General features: G+C 39.4%; 1 protein-coding gene across 8 annotated transcripts in view; it reads left to right on the forward strand.

Annotated features, from left to right (window-relative positions):
* Positions 1 to 16,475, forward strand: part of LOC146310615 (ryanodine receptor 3) — a 148,688-nt gene extending 132,213 nt beyond the window's left edge. For all 8 annotated transcript variants that reach the window (XM_084741868.1, XM_084741872.1, XM_084741869.1 and 5 more), the window contains 20 exons: positions 37 to 125; positions 629 to 757; positions 847 to 951; positions 2,399 to 2,480; positions 3,508 to 4,820; positions 4,958 to 5,016; positions 5,619 to 5,793; positions 5,893 to 5,979; positions 6,077 to 6,274; positions 7,294 to 7,424; positions 7,521 to 7,563; positions 7,675 to 7,802; positions 7,908 to 7,968; positions 8,105 to 8,251; positions 10,720 to 10,854; positions 10,950 to 11,106; positions 11,396 to 11,460; positions 12,759 to 12,859; positions 14,231 to 14,282; positions 15,379 to 16,475. In XM_084741868.1, coding sequence (XP_084597994.1) covers positions 37 to 125; positions 629 to 757; positions 847 to 951; positions 2,399 to 2,480; positions 3,508 to 4,820; positions 4,958 to 5,016; positions 5,619 to 5,793; positions 5,893 to 5,979; positions 6,077 to 6,274; positions 7,294 to 7,424; positions 7,521 to 7,563; positions 7,675 to 7,802; positions 7,908 to 7,968; positions 8,105 to 8,251; positions 10,720 to 10,854; positions 10,950 to 11,106; positions 11,396 to 11,460; positions 12,759 to 12,859; positions 14,231 to 14,282; positions 15,379 to 15,474 — 3,353 coding nt within the window. In that variant the 3' untranslated portion in view covers positions 15,475 to 16,475. The remainder of the gene's footprint in view (positions 1 to 36; positions 126 to 628; positions 758 to 846; positions 952 to 2,398; positions 2,481 to 3,507; positions 4,821 to 4,957; positions 5,017 to 5,618; positions 5,794 to 5,892; positions 5,980 to 6,076; positions 6,275 to 7,293; positions 7,425 to 7,520; positions 7,564 to 7,674; positions 7,803 to 7,907; positions 7,969 to 8,104; positions 8,252 to 10,719; positions 10,855 to 10,949; positions 11,107 to 11,395; positions 11,461 to 12,758; positions 12,860 to 14,230; positions 14,283 to 15,378) is intronic.
* Positions 16,476 to 21,866: the final 5,391 nt, after the last annotated feature.

The following is a 21,866-nucleotide window of genomic DNA, read 5'->3' on the forward strand; positions in this document are numbered from 1 at the left end:
GCAATTATTGTTGAAAATTACCTTATTTTGTTTTAGATTTTCAGAACTTCCTGAGGACTCAGACAGGAAATACAACAACAGTCAACATCATCATTAGTACTGTAGACTACCTACTAAGACTTCAGGTATGATACTACACAGTGTCTATTTCCACTCAGGTAAGAATAGTCAGCAGCTAATCGTCTATTTACTCCCTAGTTAAGTTACAAAGAGTGACAAATTCCATGTAAGGAGTAGGAAGGCTGTGGTGGATGAAACCAAAAGTACTTGCATAGATTTAGGCACCATAACTACTTAGTTAGATTTAGGCACCAAAAAGTACTTCATTAGGTTTAGGCAACAAAGCTACATCATTAGGTTCGGCACCAAACATTCTTGATTACGTGTAGGACCCAAAACTTCTTGGTTACGTTTGGGCACTAAAACTACTTGTTTATGGTTTAGGCACCAAACTGTCTTGGTTAGGTTTAGGAAATTATGATGGTTTGTTTCTGCCATGTGACTGTAAATAGAAATGTTGGCTATTCTACCCTGGGTGCAAATATTATTGTTGGCTGCTGACACCTGGTTGCTAATCTCATCTGCTTATGTTTACCTTCTTTTATGTGCTAAATCATTCTTCCTTTAGGAATCCATCAGTGACTTCTACTGGTACTACTCTGGTAAGGATGTTATAGATGAGGCAGGTCAGAGGAACTTCTCCAGAGCACTGGCAGTGGCCAAACAGGTCTTCAATTCTTTAACTGAGTATATACAGGTATTGTATTACAACAGACTGCACAACAAGTTCTAATTCACATCCTGAGCTTAAAAAGACTGATTTTAGTGCTTTGTGATTATCTCCAGGGTCCATGTATTGGAAACCAGCAGAGCCTGGCTCACAGCAGGCTGTGGGACGCAGTGGTGGGCTTCTTGCACGTTTTTGCCAACATGCAGATGAAGTTATCCCAGGTGTGTACTTTTGTCATATGTATTTGTACTGCACTGAAGTATAATTTTGACCAGTGTTGTGGAAGTTGCTTTGCAAGATGACAAAACTTAACACTGGGAGAAGTTGAACTACAGCAAAGCCATCCTAAGGAGTTCACTACTTCTCAACACCAGTGCTGACTTAAGATGTGCTTAAGTATTTGCATTATGTGTTAATTTATACTTCTACTTCTACTACTCCACTACGTTACTGAGGGTATATTGTCCCTTTTAATTCATTTCAAGTATTTGACAGCTAAAGTATACCTGCTTTTACATTTTTCCATATGATCATATCATGCAGTATGGTACAGTATTATAGATTGCCCATCAGTATACAAAGTGGTCAAAATTAGCTCCTCTAGCTCAATTTTAATTTAAAAGATTAAATTTCTTTTAAGTTTTTGCCTTCATTTGACAGTTGTACAGTATACTGTAGATACAGAAAGGGATTACAGGAGCAGAGAGGGAGGTATGAAGGTGGAGGAAGCCTGTTGGAATCAAATCGGGGTTTCCTTTAATGCATAAGATGAAATTTAATATCAGGGTATTATGTTTTGCATCTAAAGTATTTGGCTTCCAGACATCCCCAAGATTAAATTTCTGATAATACATTAATATGCCAGTGATAATAATCATAAAACATGTTATATAATTAACACTGAAAGAGGCTGTCTTATATGATGAGTATTCTTTAACTTTAATACCTAAGTATATATTTCCTGACAAAACTAATGTAAGTGTCAGTTAAAAAAAATGTACTTGTAATCAAGTACTTTTGAGTATTATCAGTGCTACATTTAATGTACTTAAAATAAAAAGAAAAGTCTTAATACTTCATCCATGAGCCAGAGGCTCCTTTATAATATCTGTAGCCACTAGAGGTCTCTCCAGGCTCATGGATTACCTCAGGCTACTGCAGTACAATTACATATGTCACTCCACTCAGCTGTATGATGTATGATTCCATCTATGATATTTCCTCTATGCCCAGTAACCTAGGATTGGGATGAAATCCAACCTCCTAACCTTATTTTCTGGTCAGCAGGAATAGGCTTGGTCTGACAGAGGCAGCCAGGATGAAAGAGAGCACAGGTGGACGGGTTTGATTTTAGCGCATCAAAGTGCCCCACAGATTTATGGCATGCTGAATACAGTTTCCATAGAGACCCTAAATGAGTCAGGCTGACCTAGCCATCTGCTCCGAGACAGTAAAATAACATTAACCCTGGTGCTGATGGATGGATGTTACCCAGAAGGGCCTTCTGGGGCCCAGCAAGGCTATTGTGGGTCCCCACAATCTGAGGCAACCTTGATCTCTCCGGGATATTAGACAGGAGGCTGCATTCTTACAGGGAGGCCATCAGTAGTCTGTGTGATATACTGTAGTCTGAGTCACAAGGTTTGCTTTTTTGTCTTCTGCCAACAGGACTCCAGTCAGATTGAATTATTGAAGGAGCTGCTGGACCTGCAGAAGGACATGATCGTCATGATGCTGTCTCTTCTCGAAGGTTTGCTTCTTTACTTTAACTTTATTTTAACTGTTTTTTGATAAAAACAGAACAGGCACACCAGGGAACAACAGACAGGGTTGTCATAGGTAAATGTTAAATACCTAACATCATGTAAAATAAAAATGAGGTGAAACTGAACTGGGTTGCGTTGTAGTATCAAGATCTCTTGGTCATTTATTTATGATCCATAACTTTGATTCATACAAAGCCAGGGTATTTTCAAGGATAGGATCTCCTCATTCATAACTTAACGTCCATTCTGTTGGTACAGAGGAACAGTACAGAATACAATAACAAAATATATGAATATTATAAAAAGTATATGAAAGTATAATGATGATAATAATAATGAAAATGAGTTAAGAAATCACTTTGGATTCAACTCTTTGTTTTCCCAGTATTTTTTACAATTTAGTTGCAGGTCGCAGAGAAACAGTCAATTTTTCCTCAACTATTATAGGAGACTCTTTCTTTAGCCGTTTCCTGGTTATTGTTTTTTTTACTACCTGGTAGTAGTGTTGAAGGTTTCCTATCTGATAACTCACTGACAACATATGAGTTGCACGAGCAGCATTACAGTACCTTGCAAGGATATTATCTCTTTTACAATGTTCATTAAACAGATTTGTTTGGAGGGAACATAATCAAATATTTCCCAAAGCCGATTGGATTAATCTGCATGGAGTTTTGCTTGTCCTTGTGTGTACCAGTATTATTGTTAACTGAAACTAAATGAAAGTCTAAAACTAGGTGTGAAAAAACATTTTATTTAAAGGACAAATACCGACCCCTTCGACAACAATGCTACAGCTAGCATGTCTTCCTTTGAAATTTCTGTTCCAGGCCAGAATAAGTGTTATTGTTTTCCCATTTTATGTTAATTAGAGTTAAAATCAATGCCTAATGATCACTGAATGAGTTAGTGTCTGTTTATTACTAGTAAAAAATCATTGATAATCTTTGGAAAAACACAAAATAATAATGTGTACTGATTAACTTTGCTTTGGACTCCACTACCTCACAGGTAATGTTGTCAATGGTACTATTGGCAAACAGATGGTGGACACCTTGGTGGAATCTTCCAGCAACGTGGAGATGATCCTAAAATTCTTCGACATGTTCCTCAAGCTGAAAGACCTGACTACCTCAGACACCTTTAAGGAGTACGACCCCGAGAGCAAAGGGGTCATCTCAAAGAAAGACTTCCAGAAGTCCATGGAGAACCAGAAACAGTACTCCCAGTCTGAGATCGAGTTTCTTCTCTCATGTGCCGAGGCAGACGAGAACGACATGTTCAACTACGAGCAGTTTGTGGAGAGGTTTCATGAACCTGCCAAGGACATCGGCTTTAACGTAGCCGTGCTGCTGACCAATCTTTCTGAGCACATGCCTCATGACACTCGCCTCTCGACGTTCCTTGACCTGGCTGAGAGCGTCCTCAGCTATTTCGAGCCCTATTTAGGTCGTATTGAGATCATGGGTGGCGCCAAGCGCATCGAGAGAGTCTACTTTGAGATCAGTGAGTCGAGTCGGACCCAGTGGGAAAAGCCTCAGGTGAAAGAATCAAAGCGGCAGTTTATATTCGATGTTGTCAACGAAGGTGGCGAGAGTGAGAAGATGGAACTGTTTGTCAACTTCTGTGAGGACACCATCTTTGAGATGCAGCTAGCCTCTCAGATTTCAGAGCCGGACCCGGTGGAGCGCCCAGAGGAAGACGAGGACGACAACCAGAGTGTGGCAGAAACCCAGGAAGAGGAAGAGGAGGAGAGCGTGATGTTGGAGTCTTCCTCTGCCTTTACGGTCGCCTGCATCTCCATGAGAAAAAGCCTCTGCCACTTCCGGCAGCTGCTCACGCTCAAGAGCATGCGGCGGCAGTACAGGAAGTTCAGGAAGATGAGCATTAGGGAAATGGTGCGAGGCTTCTTCTCCTTCTTCTGGATGATCATCACAGGCCTCTTCCACTTCGTCTACAGCCTTGTGTGGGGTTTCTTCCATATCCTGTGGACCACCATGTTTGGGGGCGGCCTCGTTGAAGGGGCCAAGAACATGAAGGTGACGGATATTTTGGGAAACATGCCAGACCCCACGCAGTTCGGGATCCATGGAGACGTCTTAGAGATGGAGAAGATGGAGGCGAGCGAAGCGTCAGCGTTGGCGGAGATGGGTCAGATGGCTCAGGGCGATGTAGGGGAGGCAGACCTGATGGCTGAGCTGCTGAACATACAGCCCAAGAAAGAGGGGAAGCACGGGACTGAGCCAGGTTTGGGGGATGTGTCGGAGGTGGTGGTGGGAGATGCTCCGTCCATCGCCAGTGCTGTCAAGCAAAAGAAGGCTCAGGTCAGTAATTGTATTAAATCCAATTGAATTCCAGAGACACTGCAGCATTAGTATTGACAGAAACACATTTGTTATCATACTGCTTGAACAACAAACTGTTAAAGTGACTGATGGTCAAAACAATGTGTTTGTTACAGATGGCTGCAAAGAAGAGGGCTTCAAATGGAGACTACAAGTCAGATTCAGAGAAAGGAGAGTAAGTGTTCATCTTTTGTCCTCAGAGGAATTGCTATTTATTTATATTTCTATTTTTGCTATATTTTTAGATGATTTTAGCATCTTTAAACATTTTCTGTCATATTGAGAATATCAGCTTGATGGTCAAACAATTTCATGTTTTTTGAAAAGTGGCTTTAAAGGTGTAGCATGTAAGAATTTTTGTTTAAAACACTCCAAAATAACTAAAATTATCAACACAATGTGAAGAAATAACAGTTTTGATATTCTTTCGTTGTCTAAGACATCTATGTATTGTGTTGCAGATATATTTACAGATGTTAGCATGCTACGAAGATAAGCCATTCTGTCTCACAAAACCACTTCATGCCTCAAGAGATGATAGTCCGTTAGTATAACTGAGGTCTACCAGTTTCAGCAGGAAGATGTGTGCAAGCGGCAAGCTGGCTACGTTCCACAAGCTGTCTTAGCTTTTTAGTTCAATAAATAAACAAAATAAACTCATAAAAAGTCAAGAAAGTAAATTCTCTTTACACCAACTCCAACACTAACAACTTGTTTGATTGAGTAGAGTAGACAGCATGTATCTGTCTGTCACTAATGAAAAAATTATCGTTGCAGTTCAGAAGATGGTGAGAAGAAGGACCATGATAAGGCCAAAGATGAAGCCCCTCCAGAGTCTTTGATGGAGGAAAAGAAAGCGCCAAAGAAGAGGCTTGGACAGAAGAAAGACCCACCAGAGGCCTTCATGGCCAGCTTCTTTGATGGCTTGGAAATCTACCAGACAAAGATGCTGGTCAGATATTTCTTGGATTAAAACTATGAGCTTATCTACATTAGGACAAATCAGCTTGATGCATATGTACAACTTATACAGAAATTATTGTTTTCACAGAATTACCTGGCCAGAAACTTCTACAATCTCCGCTTCCTGGCACTTTTTGTTGCTTTTGCTATCAACTTCATTCTGCTCTTCTACAAAGTAAGCTTGAAATGAAAGTACCACACAATATAAGGACTGAACATCGTTGTTGTGGTGGTTTCTGGTAAATGCCATCAAATGTCTCATTGTCTTTCAGGTGACCGGTGATTACTCAGATGACGAAGACCCCTGGAACGGTCGAGGTAGGGCAGGGGAGGAGGAAGAAGATGAGGGAGCGCTTGAGTACTTCGTCCTGCAAGAGAGCACAGGCTACATGGCCCCAACACTTCGCTGTCTGGCTATACTGCACACTATCATATCTTTCCTCTGTGTCGTGGGATACTACTACCTGAAGGTGCAGTGACACCAGCTGACAAGAAAAAAGACTTAAGTTTTGTTTTGTTTCATGCTTTAGATCTGTTATTTTTGTCTTTGCATATACTGCTTTATAATTTCTGAGCATGAGCAAAAATAGGATCAATAAATTTTTGACATATATACATTTTTTTTTACGTTTGTACCTTGTTTAAAGGGATAGTTTGAATTATTTGAAGTGGAATCATATGAAGTACTTACATAGTCAGTGAGCCACAGTAGATGGCAGGTGACATGCCTTCAGTCTGGACAAACAGCAGGAGCACCAGCATGGAAGTTAAGCATTCTACTGCTGTGGAAGGGATCAGCAGGAAAATGTATTTTAGCCATATAAAAATATCTATACCAGTTTAAGTGAAGGCTGTATTTTGAATATTTTTACAGTTTTACCATCAGCCAGCATTTTCTGCCAGGAAATGCTGCCACTACCCTTATGTAAGTCAAATGTTGCTCTCTCCAAACCAACCAGACTCCATTGACAAAATTAGTCGTTTTAACTTGGTAGAACACAGGAGTTGCTGGTCTACCCCTGCCTCAATCTGTTAGTTTGTGTTACTGTGTAACTTCTGTGTTTGCAGGTTTAGTCTGGATTCACCTAAGTCACATAATAACACAAACAAACTGGCCAGTCGAAGCAGCTGTTCGCCAGCAACTCCCATATTCTGCAAGGTAAAATTACAGATATTTCCAAAGGAGTCTGGTTGGCTTGGAGAGAGCAATATTTCATAAATGACAGTGAAATAGTGAAAATATTCTAAATATCGGGTACACTTAAACTGATGATGATTTTTTTAGGTGGGCATTTTTCAGGTGGCTAGAATCTGTTTTGCCGCTGATCCTGTCCACAACGATTAATTGCTTAGCATCCATGCTGGATCTTCTGCATGTGTGTATGTAATACACTGACTCTGTGTAAGCACCTCATACAACCCCACTTCAAATAATCCAAACTGACCCGTTAATAGCCCTATTTCACCGTAATTCCCTTTGTGTCCCAAGGTGCCCCTGGTCGTGTTCAAGCGTGAGAAGGAGATAGCGAGGAAGTTGGAATTTGCCGGCCTTTACATCACAGAGCAGCCGTCGGACGATGACATCAAAGGGCAGTGGGACAGACTGGTCATCAATACTCCGTGAGTCAGCTAGAATACAGTTATTAAACTCTGAGTCCTAATCTTTTATAAATAAAGGTTTTATACTGTTGGGGTTTTTTTTGCTGTTTTTACCAGCTCCTTCCCCAACAACTACTGGGATAAATTCGTCAAACGCAAAGTAAGTGGCTTTTGTCATTTTTGTGTAATCTGTTATGCACACAATCTGGTGATATTTATTAAATGTCAGCTACATTGTCATCCTCTGTTTCTGTTTTTCTGCTGTTTACAGGTGATTAAAAAGTACGGAGACTTGTATGGAGCAGAGAGGATAGCAGAGCTGCTGGGCCTGGATAAGAGTGCCCTGGATTTCAACCCTACGGAGGAAACTGTCGCCAAGGAGGCTTCACTAGTGTCATGGTGAGAGATCAAACGGATAAAAAGCAGACAGGCCAGAACCCCTTGAAGAAATAGAGGTCAAATAAAAAATATGAGCCCCTCATATCATCCTGTCTTTTCCTCCAGGTTGAGCTCAATCGATACAAAGTACCACGTCTGGAAAATGGGAGTGGTGTTTACAGACAATGTGAGTTTTTGGTGATTAATTGCTCTGTCTTGTGGTTTTATGACAGCTGATTGAAGGATTTGATGGATGAACAGGTTGAATGATGACATTTTTACTGGATAGCTGGATTCTGATTCTCATGTTGCTTCTGTCCCAGTCCTTCCTGTATCTGGTGTGGTACACCACCATGTCCATCCTGGGCCACTACAACAACTTCTTCTTTGCTGCTCACCTGCTGGACATCGCCATGGGCTTCAAAACGCTCCGCACCATCCTGTCTTCTGTCACACATAACGGCAAACAGGTGAGGATGAGGAGGATGCAGGTCTTCTTCCAAGCAGCAGGGGTCGCTGCAGAGTTAATGGTTGGGGATGGGTTCTAACCACTGCCTGTTTATTCCCTGATGTGCAACCACAAGCCAGTTTTATCACAGTTTCCATGCTGCTGCCCCACTGATGGCATCTTGGGTAACACAAGTTTCCAGCTGTTGTGAGCTCTGCCAAATACTGAAGAAACTACCAATTATGTCTCATTTGCTTTAGATGGCAACACAAAAGATAATCATGGTCCATTATCTGTGATCTACTATTTAATAAGATCAAAGGAACCAAAAACTTTGAACAGAACTCTGAGCTTCAGATTTTTGTGTATTTTTTCACATGTATAAATCTGCTTAAAAACTCCACTAGGTTGGCTGTGTCCTCAGCGGGCAGAAGTGTCTTAGTGAAAACCTATTTTCAAAGGGTCCCTTTTGACCTTGAACCTCAAGATATTTGAGTCAAAATTGGTTCATGCTAATGCCATGCAGTTTTGGGCAAAAAAACATACAGTCATTTGGTTGCAATGTAAATGTGTTATTTTCACCTACTCTAAAAATGGTCTATGTGAATATTCCAGCATACTTGGGTCCCTTACTTGACCAGAGTCCTGGGGGATTCAGAGGATGTATGACTTTTCTAGGAATACTGACAGTTAGGGGATTTCTCAGCAATTTCCAGAACAGAAATGCTCACCATCTGCTCACCAAAAAATGCAATTCATACTGCAGTTTTTGATTAAATCACAGCATGAATTTTTCTATGGTGTTGGATGAGGTTGAGGCTTTTTTTGACAATCAGGTACAAAGACTTTAAAGCAAAAATTGGGCAGCAAAACTTTGGTGTGCTGTTGTTTTTGGCTAAGATATCAGCAAATTGTACGCTATTTGCCAAACACAAAGCAACATGGGCAGCTTATTTGATTTGTGTGTCTGTTCTCCTGACTGACCTTACTTGCCTTTTAACTCTGATTTCATCTCATGTGAGAATTATCTGTTTCTTTTCATTTTCTGCACATGGCTCTCTTGTGTCACCTTCTGTACAACATGTTGCGATAGATAATGGATGTTAAAATAATGTTTGGTTGAGCAAGAATGTGTGACCTATTTAATACTGTGTAATGTGTTGTGTCAGTTTTTTTTATCTTTACATCCACACCGCTCTCTCATTAGATAATTGAGAGAATAAAGGTATACTACGCAGGATTTGTCAGTTGCTGTTTGTAAACACACTAGTCAAAGTTTGCCACTTGTCCCCAGCTTGGTGAGCGAGAGAGATAGACCAGCAGAGTGAGTTAGACTGAATAATTAAGAATAATAACAAGAAGAAAGCTGTGAATCAGAGGAAGAAAATGTTATTGTCTGATAGTTTCTTCGTGGTTATGTTAAGCACAAATAAATACACCCACACCTCCGCACAACCCTACAGTGAGGTGAATGAATATGAAACGAATGCTTCATCATGTTTGCTGCGTCCTCAGTCTCCTCTGCTTGGGAGTGTGTGTGTGTGTGTGTATAGTTCAGCTCCACCATCAGTCAAATAGACACACAGACCTGCAGCCCTTACCCGGTCACTGCATTTTTATAGTGTCCTGACCTAACACCCTATGTGCTGTAACTGGCTGTGGGCTATACACTACCGATCAAAGGCTGACACTCTGAAGGGTCAGAGAGCAGAAAAGTAATGAGAAAATAAGGAAATGTATGCAGAGGGCAGGATCTCTACAGATACAGACACCACCACACACTTCTAGTGGGATGATTGGGAGAGATTATTTTTCTATGAGTCTATTAATTGCTTTTTTCTTTTAGGAAAATCCTACTTAGTATGTCTTCAAGGCAAAATGAAGAGGAGATGCAAGTGAAGGGAGTGAGCATACAGAAATCAGAATTTGGATGCACTCAGTCTCCTTTGACATTTGAGTTGAAATGGCTCAATTGCCTTCATTTCAGTCCCGATTCTGACTGTCAGGTCTTGCAGGGATTCTCATGTCAACTGACCAGAGGCACTAATCACAATTTAATGTCACCTCATTCTCAGAGGGTGGAAATACAGCCGCCCACACGCAGCTGCCTGTGGGCAGATCAATCATGCTGTCAATCCGCTCAATATAGTCAATGCAATTCATTCCTTCTTCTATTGTTGTTGCTGTTTAGGTTCACAAGCAAATCAGTTCAGGATCTGCATCGGACTGTGGCTGAATACGTTTTACGTTAGTATTGGTCGGTTGGTTACTACGCTGAACTCTCTTATCCTTTTCCCTTTGTGCTGCCTGCTCTTCTCTCACTGCTGGCAATCCCATCATGCTCCTCATGAGGGTTTAACTGCTTTTTATAGAAAACAGTTGGGAGCTGGGGGTTTTAACTCCACTGCCTCAAACGTGTTTCCACCTCACATCTATAAACAGACAGGAAGTTTGTAATTATGACATTTTACTGCCTGTGTTCCTCTGAAGCTGGTGCTGACAGTGGGTCTGCTGGCAGTCGTGGTCTATCTCTACACTGTGGTGGCCTTCAACTTCTTCAGGAAGTTCTACAACAAGAGTGAAGACGAGGACGAGCCAGATATGAAGTGTGATGACATGATGACTGTAAGTATCAATCACGTTGTTTTTAATTGTAGCCACCAAGACACCAGTACTCTGGCTTACAGATGTCTGCGGTCACCCTCCCTCTGTTTGCACAGTGTTACCTGTTCCACATGTACGTCGGGGTGAGAGCAGGAGGGGGAATTGGGGACGAGATCGAGGACCCAGCTGGTGACCCCTATGAGCTCTACCGTATCCTTTTTGACATCACCTTCTTCTTCTTCGTCATTGTCATCCTCCTGGCCATCATCCAGGGTAGGATCATTTATCTCCATCTAAGATTATTTCAGTAAAAGTTACTGTATAAGTATTTTAATTAATGTGGTGTCTAAAGAAGTTTAAAGTCATCTGAGTACATCACCATGAAAGCAAAGACACTGATACTCCTAACAAACTTTGAAATCCTTCTCATCACTGTAGTATATTCACATTATACTCCATGCTGTATTTTTAGTAAGTGAAGTGAGGGGTGTAAGATTGTGGTTGTATTGATTACTCAGATACAGTATATGTGATATACTCAACAATATCTTTGTGGTCTCAGGTTTGATCATCGATGCCTTTGGAGAGCTGAGAGACCAGCAGGAACAAGTCAAAGAGGACATGGAGGTGAGAGTAAATTTAATTCTCACCTATGGAGAACTAAAGGAGGTCAGAGAAGCAGGGATGGATTGAAGTTGGGAGGTTTTGTCCTCACAAGGAACATAATACGGCTTAGAGGCCTTATTTAATGTACGATGGTAAAAGCTACATCTTTATCTCTTACCTTAATGTATAAGATTACTAGCTAGAAATACAATCATATCACTATCATATATTATATGAGGTGCTCTGAATACAGTATATATACAGTGATGGAGAAGCTACTTTAAAAGCAGAGCTTTGCAAGATACTAATAACTTAATACTTGAGGAAGTATTAAGTATTAATACGAAATGTTCATATGCTGCCAGTATACCTGATGAAGGTCGTGTAGACCGAAATGTTGGTAAAAGTGCCCACCTGTTCACAGGTCCATAAACCAAAAAAATGAAATACCCCACTATTTATGGGAAAGTGCAGGGAATGTCAGCTTTGGTTTTATATACGATTTCAGTAGAGAAGCAGTGGTGAAATAAAAAGTTCAATAGTTAAGTAAAAAGTCATTTAGCTACTAGAATCACTATGTAAATATGATTGTTGTTGAACTATTAGCAAGCTACTGCAAAATTTAGTTAAACCAATTGTTTAATTACATGTTTATATATTGATCTATAACAAAGAAAAAAAGAGGACTTAATTGTCTGGATGCACCCTTTCTTCTTAAATGGCCATAATATCATACATGGTCTGATATAATTTAGAAAGAAGTCTCTTAACTTTAACATGTCTGTTAGAAAAGGCGATCCCTTTCTTTTCAGGACATCTTGAGTTGAGACATGTGACCCACTTCTGTGTTTTTTGACTATGTTGACGCTCTTCAGATTCCTTCAAGCAGCAGTCATTCAGACCAGATGAGGGTCACAGCTCACTTTTGGCCATTTTTTGGTATTTATGAGATTTTAATGATGGGAAAATAAATATTTAGTTTATTATGTGATTTGAGTATAATGTTCCTGAAACCCTTGACAAATTCTCCCTGAGGCCCCAGGAGGGGGCCGAAAAAATCATGAAGATCTTGGGAAAAAACACCCCAGTAAAGTCGTAAATGTACTGCTGTCACACTCACTTCCAGAAAGAAAGGAAGCTCAGAAGATGTTACACAACTGTTCAGAGGCTGAGCAGTACTAACCATGATATGTAAATTGATATTTATGTGTAAAATCTGTGGAATGCTCCTTTAAAGGTAATGTAAATGTCATCTTGATTACTATACCAAAGAGAGCATGTGCTCCCAATTATTATTAAATTTGTTTTTCTGTCCTCAGACCAAATGTTTCATTTGTGGGATCGGTAATGACTACTTTGACACAACACCTCACGGCTTTGAGACTCACACCTTACAAGAGCACAATTTGGCCAACTACCTGTAAGTATCTCACCTTCCAGCATTTTATATAGCCTTTAAAGGGATAATGGAGCTGTGTGAGGTTCTTATCCATCGTCTCTATTGTAGCTACAGTAGATGTACTGCTCTGGACAGGGTCAGCAGGAAAACATACTTTAAGCCCCTTAAAAAAGGACAACCTAAATAAAATTACATTATATATAAGCCAAACATAGCTCTGTTCAAACCAGCCAGACTCCATTGGAAAAATCAGTAATTTTACGTTGCAGAGCACAAGAGTTGCTGGTCTACTGGTGCATTGATCTGTTAGTTTGTGTTATTGTGTGACTTTGGTATTTTAAACAGGTAATTTGGATTCAAAGTTACACAATAACACAAACTAACTAAGAGATCAGGGCAACGGTAAACCAGTAACTCCCATGATCTGTGAGGTAAAATGAGGTAAAATGTTTTCTGGTTGAATGAGAAATAGTAATATTTAGCTAATGTAATAGCAGTTTCTCATCAGAAAAGGCTGTCTGACGGCAAAGTAAAGCGGTGAAAATATTCTAAATATTGAGTACACTTTAACTACATTAATTTTTTTAGGTGTACCTTTCTTTAAGTGGTTGAAATCCTTTTTATTTTTCCAAACTGTGGGCATGTCAACCACCATCTCCTGTAGGTAATACACTGACGATGAGGCAGTTAGCCTAATACAACTCCGCTTCAGATATCCCTTTAAATTAGCTTTTGCTACATATATATTAATCATTATCGACATCTTTCACCAACATCTTTTGCCTCTTCTCTGTAATTTAACCACGAGATTGATGGTTTTATCACATTAGCGCAGCCTCAGGGCCAAAGGCACTAATAGCTGCAATGATCCAGAACGGTAGATCCCTTCAGGTATTCTTTCCATCTGTCTCTGTGTTTCCCCAGCACTCCCTGCTTATCCAGTGTTTCTGTATAATGCCCGTGACAATAGAAAGTCACAGTCCATTTGCACGCACAGTCAGCTGGCCGGAGGATATGAGAGCGACCTCATTATGTTGCTTCATTACTATTTAATGCCATGAACTTTATTGGAAAATAGGTTTGTGATGGCGTGCTCTCATACAGTATTCATCATGATTTGGCAAGCTGTGATGCCCTCAGAGATACAGCGGCCCGCTGCCATTTACACTTGATTTGTGAAACAACAGGTGATTTGTGATGCTGACAGGGTGGTGTTACTTTGTCTGACACCTGCGTCAGAAATTGTCTCCCTCGTAACACAGAATGTGACATTTCCTGCCTTTTTTCTACTCTTTGTTTTGTGTTTTAACTGCCATCTGATGCTCGGGTAAATGAATGCGAAAGTTTTCTGGTCTGACATTTTTGTTTCGTCTCATTGGCCTTTTTCTAAAGGTTTTTCCTGATGTACCTTATCAACAAGGACGAGACAGAGCACACAGGCCAGGTACGGCATAACTCTATACCAATGACGTTTCTCTGAGGATCTTCAGCCAATCAAAAACAAAGACACATTATGATCCTGTCACTGTCTGAGATACTGTTTGTGATGAAGCTGAATGATTTAAGAGAAATATCTAATTGTAATTTTTCTGACCAATATTGCTATTGAATTTAAATTATGATTGTTTTCTCTTTATTAAACTACAGAGCTGCATTTGTGATCTATTTATCATTACAAAAAGCCACATTTCTGACCAAAATACCCACAACTTTTGGTCCAGGAACTACTTTTCAAGGCATTAAAAGGTTCCTTCAGCCCATGAAGATTAGGCAAATTAGTCCACTGACATATGAAAAGATTTTGGGACTATGCCTAGACAACAGCGTTTATACAAAGTAAGCAATGGACAGACATCACTATTTGTGCGACACTGCAACATCAGTATGCATTGGTTTCACTTAAGTTCATTCTCTGCTTACAGTAAGTGCTCAATAAGGCCTGGACTTTGTTGTCAGTCCATCTGTCATATGTTTTCATCATTAACTCCAGGTTGATTTGTTGAAGCGCAGTGATTTAAAAAATGCTTTGCAGCAGCAGATGTTTAAAAGATGATGGCAGTAATAAAATGCTCAAAAGAGTGATGTTTCTTCTTCTAAAAAGTGACTTTTTCCAAATTGTACAGACAGAGACAGACTGAGCATAATAACCAGTCATCAGCCACTTACTTTTAGTTATTAGACTGCAGCTGAGTAAATCTGACATAGATGTGACATACATTTTTCTCTAACGACGGCTAAAATGACTGATAATAACTAATTTTACTATGACAACTATAATGGCAGTTTGACAGCAAAGTCAGTTGTCATCAACTTTCACTTTGTCCAGCTTGACACAAAAATTGCACTTTTTAAAATCACAATTTTGATGTAAAAATCATTAGTTGTACAGCCTTAGTCTTAGCTTATATTAGTATCCATGTATATACTGGTTAATGTCCAAGATGCAAATTAATATATATTATATTGTAGATATTAATTATATATATTAATTAATATAATTTTGAGCAAAACTCAGTGTCCGTTTCTGTGTCTGACTGCAGGAGTCATATGTGTGGAAGATGTACCAGGAGCGCTGCTGGGATTTCTTCCCAGCTGGAGACTGCTTCCGCAAACAGTATGAAGACCAGCTTGGTTAGAGCGTGTCCTCTTTACCTCTGTCCGTATGAAGTGGGCTGCTGGAACATGTAGTCCTACATACAGCTACTGGACTACAACAACACACAGTCATCCCACCAATGTTTCAGACTGGCCTGAGGAGAGAAAACGACTTTTTTTATCTTAAAAAAAAAAAAGGGAGAGAGAGAAACGTCTCCTCTCCATGTCAGATGTACCCCTGTCACCGCCGGTACAGTGCCAGTCTGTGAAGAAACAAGAAATGACCTGTAACTTGCCCGGAGATTTTGTTTTCTTTAGTTTTGGGACTCGTTCTTGACAGCGTGTTGCCTTTTACTCCACATAACCCCAAATCATTGCACAATTTTTTTTTGTCTTTTTGAGAAACACTGGGTTGTGTGGGGTTATGGGACAATGTGTCAGTCATATTATGCACAAGAACCCAACTTCAATATTTTGAGAATGTTGAACTTGAGACTTAATGCCAAAAGAAAAGTGGGGAAGGACGGTAGATTTACATAGTGCGCAAAAATGTGATACAAGAAAAGTTTTTCTTTCAGATGTTGTAACCTTGCATATTGAGATGAAGTTTTAGAATGAAGTGGCAAAAAGGTTTATTATATAGGATAAAAAAATGCCTAAATTTTTTCATGAAGTGCCTTACAGTACTGTATCTACATTACAATGAAGCTATGCAAAACTTTTGTTTTTTCTTTATTGTATGTAAGTACAGTATTTTTCCTGGAGTAGCTGTCCAGATACAGTATGTAGATTGTGGCTGAACTTTTTCATTTGAACCTGGAGGAACAGCATTGGTTTGATTTGACTGATTTTTTTGCTGAATGCAGCATAACTGCAAATGTTCAAGGTATAAAGTGTAAAAACGACACATCAGAATTTACCGAACAACTTCAAACAAGAACAAAAATTAAATTGCTATTGTATGGCCATTTGTATGTAGTAGCTTTGCTGATCTGTGCATTTCTTTTGATGGGAAAAAATAAAGAAATCAATGCAAGAAGTATTAATTTTTATGTAATTCATTGGAATCTATGGACTTATATTTGATATTCTAAATACACTGACCTCTGTGAGTCACAATTTTTAAAAATCCTTGAAAACCCTTTTTCTTTTATGCCTCCACGCTGGCGACGGCCATGGCTACAGGCATTATGTTTTTGGGTCGTCCCCTTCTTATGAACCCATTATCTCAAGAACACCTTGAGGGAATGTCTTTAAACTTTGCACAAATGACCAGTTGGACTCAAGAACGGCAAATGACGAATTATACCCATTTGATACCAGCGCATTTGGGGAAAAACAAAGCAGATCATTCTTCAAGTAAATAATGTGGCATTTAAAAAAACGAGTAGGTTTCAACTAAAAATAGATATTTAAAACTCTTAAGAATTAAGTTGACTTGCAAAGTAAGACTTGTAGTCTTGCTTGCTCTACATGGTAATATAATGCAAAACAATCTGGTAACACTATTTAATAATAGTGTTACCAGATTGGTAACTATCATTATACTATCATTAACATAATACGCTACCTGTCAACTGTCAAGGAAATCATGACACACTTATAATGGTCTCACAACGGCCAGTGTCAAACCAAACACATATGATCATTTAATTTAATGTTAAAACATAAAGTTAAACAGTTTTCCTTAAGTTTGATAATGACAAGCTGCCGTAACAAAGACATTATTGGCCTAATAAATGTTAACTTGTTATAGGAAAGTCATCCCCAACAAGAAAATGACATAATTGACAGAATGGCATTTAATGACAACTTTCATAAACACTCATAAAGATTATATTCTTGACCAGTGTCATGAAATGGTTATGACAGTGTAATGACAGCCTTATGCACCCCCCCTTCAAATAAAATGTTATCAAAAATTCATAACTTTTTAAAGTAGTGGTATATTTATCGGTGTAAAACCACAAAAAATGCATTTCAACTTTTAAAAGTGTCCCTCAACGTGTTCACATCAGCATCATGACACAAGTCACACAAGGGCAAGTTATTTCAGATCCTAAACCTCTGAGACAGTGAGTCATTTAAGTCCCAAAATCAACAAGATGCAACATCTGTCTCCACGGCTAATCCAGATCTTTTCAAAATAAGATACCCCCTGTGTGCAAGCAGCCTTTGGCTTCAGTTCTAAGTTAATTTGACTCATCCCAAACCTCTGAGCTATATCATAGCTGTGACCGTCCAGCAGTGTGGTAAGAAGAGGCAGTGTGGCTGAGAGGATGTGCACTCCTGGTTGGTCGGAGAGGTAGGACGGGGCCTCAGCAGGCTGCATAATGGGAGTTTTAGCCCTGTTACCCATGGTGCCACCTGTCAGCTCACATCATGTCACCACACCTCAGGCACCACACAGTGCTGCAGCCTGCCGCTGAGAGCCGCTCTGCCTCCTCAACTCCTTAACTCCTAAACGCACGCCTGCAACAACTCCATGTTGTTGACGTTTTTTTAGGGTTCCAGTACTGTGAGGAAAATTCATTTGTAAGATTAAAACGTGGCGTGATGACATAAATCTTCCAAACAATGAATTGTAACTTCAAGATAAAAAAAAAAACATTCAACTAATTGTTTTACAAACCGATGGCTGTCATAGTTTAGTAAATCCTTAGTATTGTTTTGAGTGCACTGTGAAAAGCAAAGGCAATATCAGCGAAAACTCAATTTAAAGTTTCAGATATAATGTTCTGCGCTCTAACAAGCAAAGAAGCTCTAATATTATTTAGCATATAATATGGTCATTTTAGCAACGGGAGGAAACAATAATGTGTGAAATCGCTGATATGATCATTCTCAATTATTTGACATAATGAAAGCTGTGGGGAGCAATTCTCAACATGAAATTGCAACAATTAAGTCATCAAATAACTGGAGACATATTATACCCATTAAATTCTAGTTCCCCATTGTTAAGTCTGGTGGAAGTAAAATGAGGTTAGGCCTTTTATTTCCCTCTCAAATGACTCACTGACAGAATCTGTGCACATGCTTTGTTGTGTTTCAGCAAATACTAGAAATACTGGACTTCTCATGCTTTTAAGTGTCGGGACAACAATCAATTATATTTTCAACCAACTAAACAAGCCTGAAATGTTTTGATAAAATGCAAAACTAGCTTATGCATGGAAGCAGAGAACCAAAATGCTTATAATTATTTTTTTCAAAAGTCAATTTTCCAAATAATGAGATAATCGAATACTTTTCTAATGAAGTTAACAATCTCACCAGGATCTCTGAAATCCAATCGCTTGTGAAATTGCAGCCAGCCTATGTTCTCCTTAAATGACGAGGACTGATTTGAATGCTATCTATCAAAATGATGAACACAACATCTGCAATCTGATGCGATGATCAGTCTTGGGTACTCCTTGGTCTAACAGTTCAGCTTAAAGCACTGTTACAATTGTTATGACGCAATTGGGTGAGGCATTCTGAAGTTTGGGAATGGCTGGGCTAGGGTATCAATTTACTCATTAAAATCTCACGAAAAAGCAAACAGGCATATTTCCCATAATGTCCGTTCATTTTAAGATATAGCATCAGGCATCTATGCCACAGATTGGACACTTGACATTTCGTCTGATGAAGTTTTGCCCACAGTTTTTCTCACCTCATTGTTAAATTTGGATGTTAATATGACTCAAGCTATAAATATATTCTGCTCTATGTAAGTACAAGAAAATTTACAGCATCCTCATGTCTTTCTAATTTTAAAAGAACAGTTTGACATTGAGTAGACTTAGATAAGTTAATAGACACCCTAGTTATCCACTTAATACAACGCTGCAGCCAGAGGCTATTAACTAAAAAATCTACCAATCACAAACTAAAGCTCACCAAGAACATCATATCTGATTTGTTTAGAAGTGACTAACATATAGAGCCAGTCTTTCTCATGGCTCTGCGTTAGTTTCAGATAGAGTTAGCTAGATAGATAGCTGCACTGATAGATAAGGTGGTGGGACTGAGTTTCCCATCTAACTTGGTAAGAGAGTAAATATGCTTATTCCCTAACTGTCCATCTTCCTTTCTCTTGTATTAAATGTAATTTATCAAATAAAAGCAATAACAGGGTACAGACAACAAACTCCCCTGAGAAGAAGTGATGTATTTAAGTCCCTTTACACACTAACTCCGTCATGTTACCCGTTTGAAAAAGAAATGGGACAAGATAAGGAGAAGAGGTCATTTAGTAGGCAACCTGTTTGACTCCAGAGACTTGATCTCCAACACACAGCAATCATAAAACAGGAAACATGGCCTGCAGGTGGAAGACTTGACTGCTTTTTATGATTTACATTACTCCAAAACTTTCCAATCATACATTTTGCCTTTTTTTTGTGTAGATAAACATCTGTAGTTTAGAATGAGTGCTAATTTGGCGATATTGCTCCCCTATCTGTGTTGCAGTATCCAGTATATTTTGCTGAAATCTTCCAACAAATGCTAAATGATTTGCTTGCTTTAATGCCTGACCCCCCTGTTCTCTCTCTGTGATTCTCACAAATAATGTATTGCTGATGCAATGCAGTTGAAAGTCGTATCCATCCTGTCATCCAGGACCCCGCATGGCGCATGCCGCTGTGGAGTGACAGATGCGTCTGGAGAAAAAAAAAAAAAAAAAGAGAGCAGCTTGAGTCACAATCCGCGCTGTCACCTGCAGCTGGCGACCTGCAGAGAAACCTCCAACTGGTGACAAGTCACTGCATATGGTCCCGGTGACGCATCCTGTCAGCGTTTGAGCCTTTCATGCAACATCACACAACAAACAACACCTTAACAGCTACACCAGGTACACAGAGAGAGGGGGAAGAGGGCCAGTTTGAGTAATTTGCCTCTTCATTAAACAAGCTTAATCAGATCTGATTGTGCCATTAATGGATAACTGAATTCCACTTTGTCTCACAAATTTGTCAAACAGCATGCCGCTTACCTTCAGCTGATGATGTAATTGTCATCAAAATTCATAACCTGCCTGTTGCATATCTCTGTGTGCAATGACGCAGCTAAAAACCATGAGCATAACCTTGTTTACCAACCTCATTTCACCATACCATGATTCCCCTTATTTCTTGCTCCTCACTGAAGTGTTCTCCTTGTGCATTTTTGTAACCTTCTATCTGTTTCACTCTGCAAATGTAAGCTAATGCACGCTGACTGACAAAAAAAAAAAAACAACTGCTCCACAGGAAGAATCTCAGGATCAATGTTTGGTACTTTTTATGAATAATGACTTAAACTATTACTTGGTTACCAAAATAGTTGTAGATTAATCAACTAATAATTTTGGCTCAGTTGACAACTGAGCAGCTCCATCCACTGATGAAGACTATGTGATGTGGTTGAAAGCTCTGGAAAAAAAAAAAAAAGCAGATCTCGAGTTGTGATTGTTTTGTCAGAAGAGAAACAAGCAGTCGAGACTGGATGAGATGCAATCAGACCTGAATTTCAAGACTGATGAGTGTTTAGATGTTGAAGTGTTATTAAATCATCAGACTGATTATCAGACAAACACTTCTGACACTGAGTTCAGCCTGCTGGGCTGGAAGTAACACAGATTACACAGTAATAATGGTGGTGATTTGAAAAACTAAGGGGTAAAAATGGATGTGGAATGAAAAATCGAGTGATAATTGTCAAGTGATTTGATTAATTTAAAGCCGATTTGATTAAAACAATAGTGTCATGATGAAAACAGAACTGTTCATCATTTTAACCGTTTTACACTCAAACACAAAGACGCCATTTATCATTTAAGGAAAACGGCCTTGATTGATTGGAATTAGTTCAAAGAATAAATAAAAATATAGAACAAGCTGATTTATAGGGTGAGAATGAATTGAGCAGTCGGCACCTTCTGTCTGATGGCAGCAGGATGAACAGTCTGTGGCTGGAGTGGATATTGTCTTTTAGAGTCCTGTGGAGACACCTCACGTCCACGACATCACTGATGCTTGGTTGATGGGCACCGATGATGTTCAGGGCAGTTTTAATGACACACTGAGTTTTTCGGTCATTGGCCGTGTACATCCCATGCCAGTTTTTGATATTTCCGGTCAGGATGTTTTCAGTTGCTCCTCTGTTGTGGTTAACAAGAACGTGGCACAGGAATTTTGCCTTGTTAAGTTTTCTTAAGAAATACTGCCTTTTCTGAGCCTGTGATGTCCATGACAAGTTCTTTGTGATGTTGATTCTCAGGAACAAAAAACTGTTCACCTCGGATCCACTGATGTCGACGGGTGTGTGTCTTCTTTTTTTTATGAAAATCAACAATCAGCTCCTTGGTTTTGCTGACAGTTGGTTGTTTTCTGTGCACCGTACTGCAAGACTGCTGATTTCTTCCCAATATAACATCTCATAGTTGTTTGAAATCCAGCTGATG

The sequence above is a fragment of the Lutjanus erythropterus genome, chromosome 18 (genome assembly GCF_056507025.1).
Source record: "Lutjanus erythropterus isolate fLutEry1 chromosome 18, fLutEry1.hap2, whole genome shotgun sequence".
Classification (NCBI taxonomy): domain Eukaryota; kingdom Metazoa; phylum Chordata; class Actinopteri; order Lutjaniformes; family Lutjanidae; genus Lutjanus; species Lutjanus erythropterus.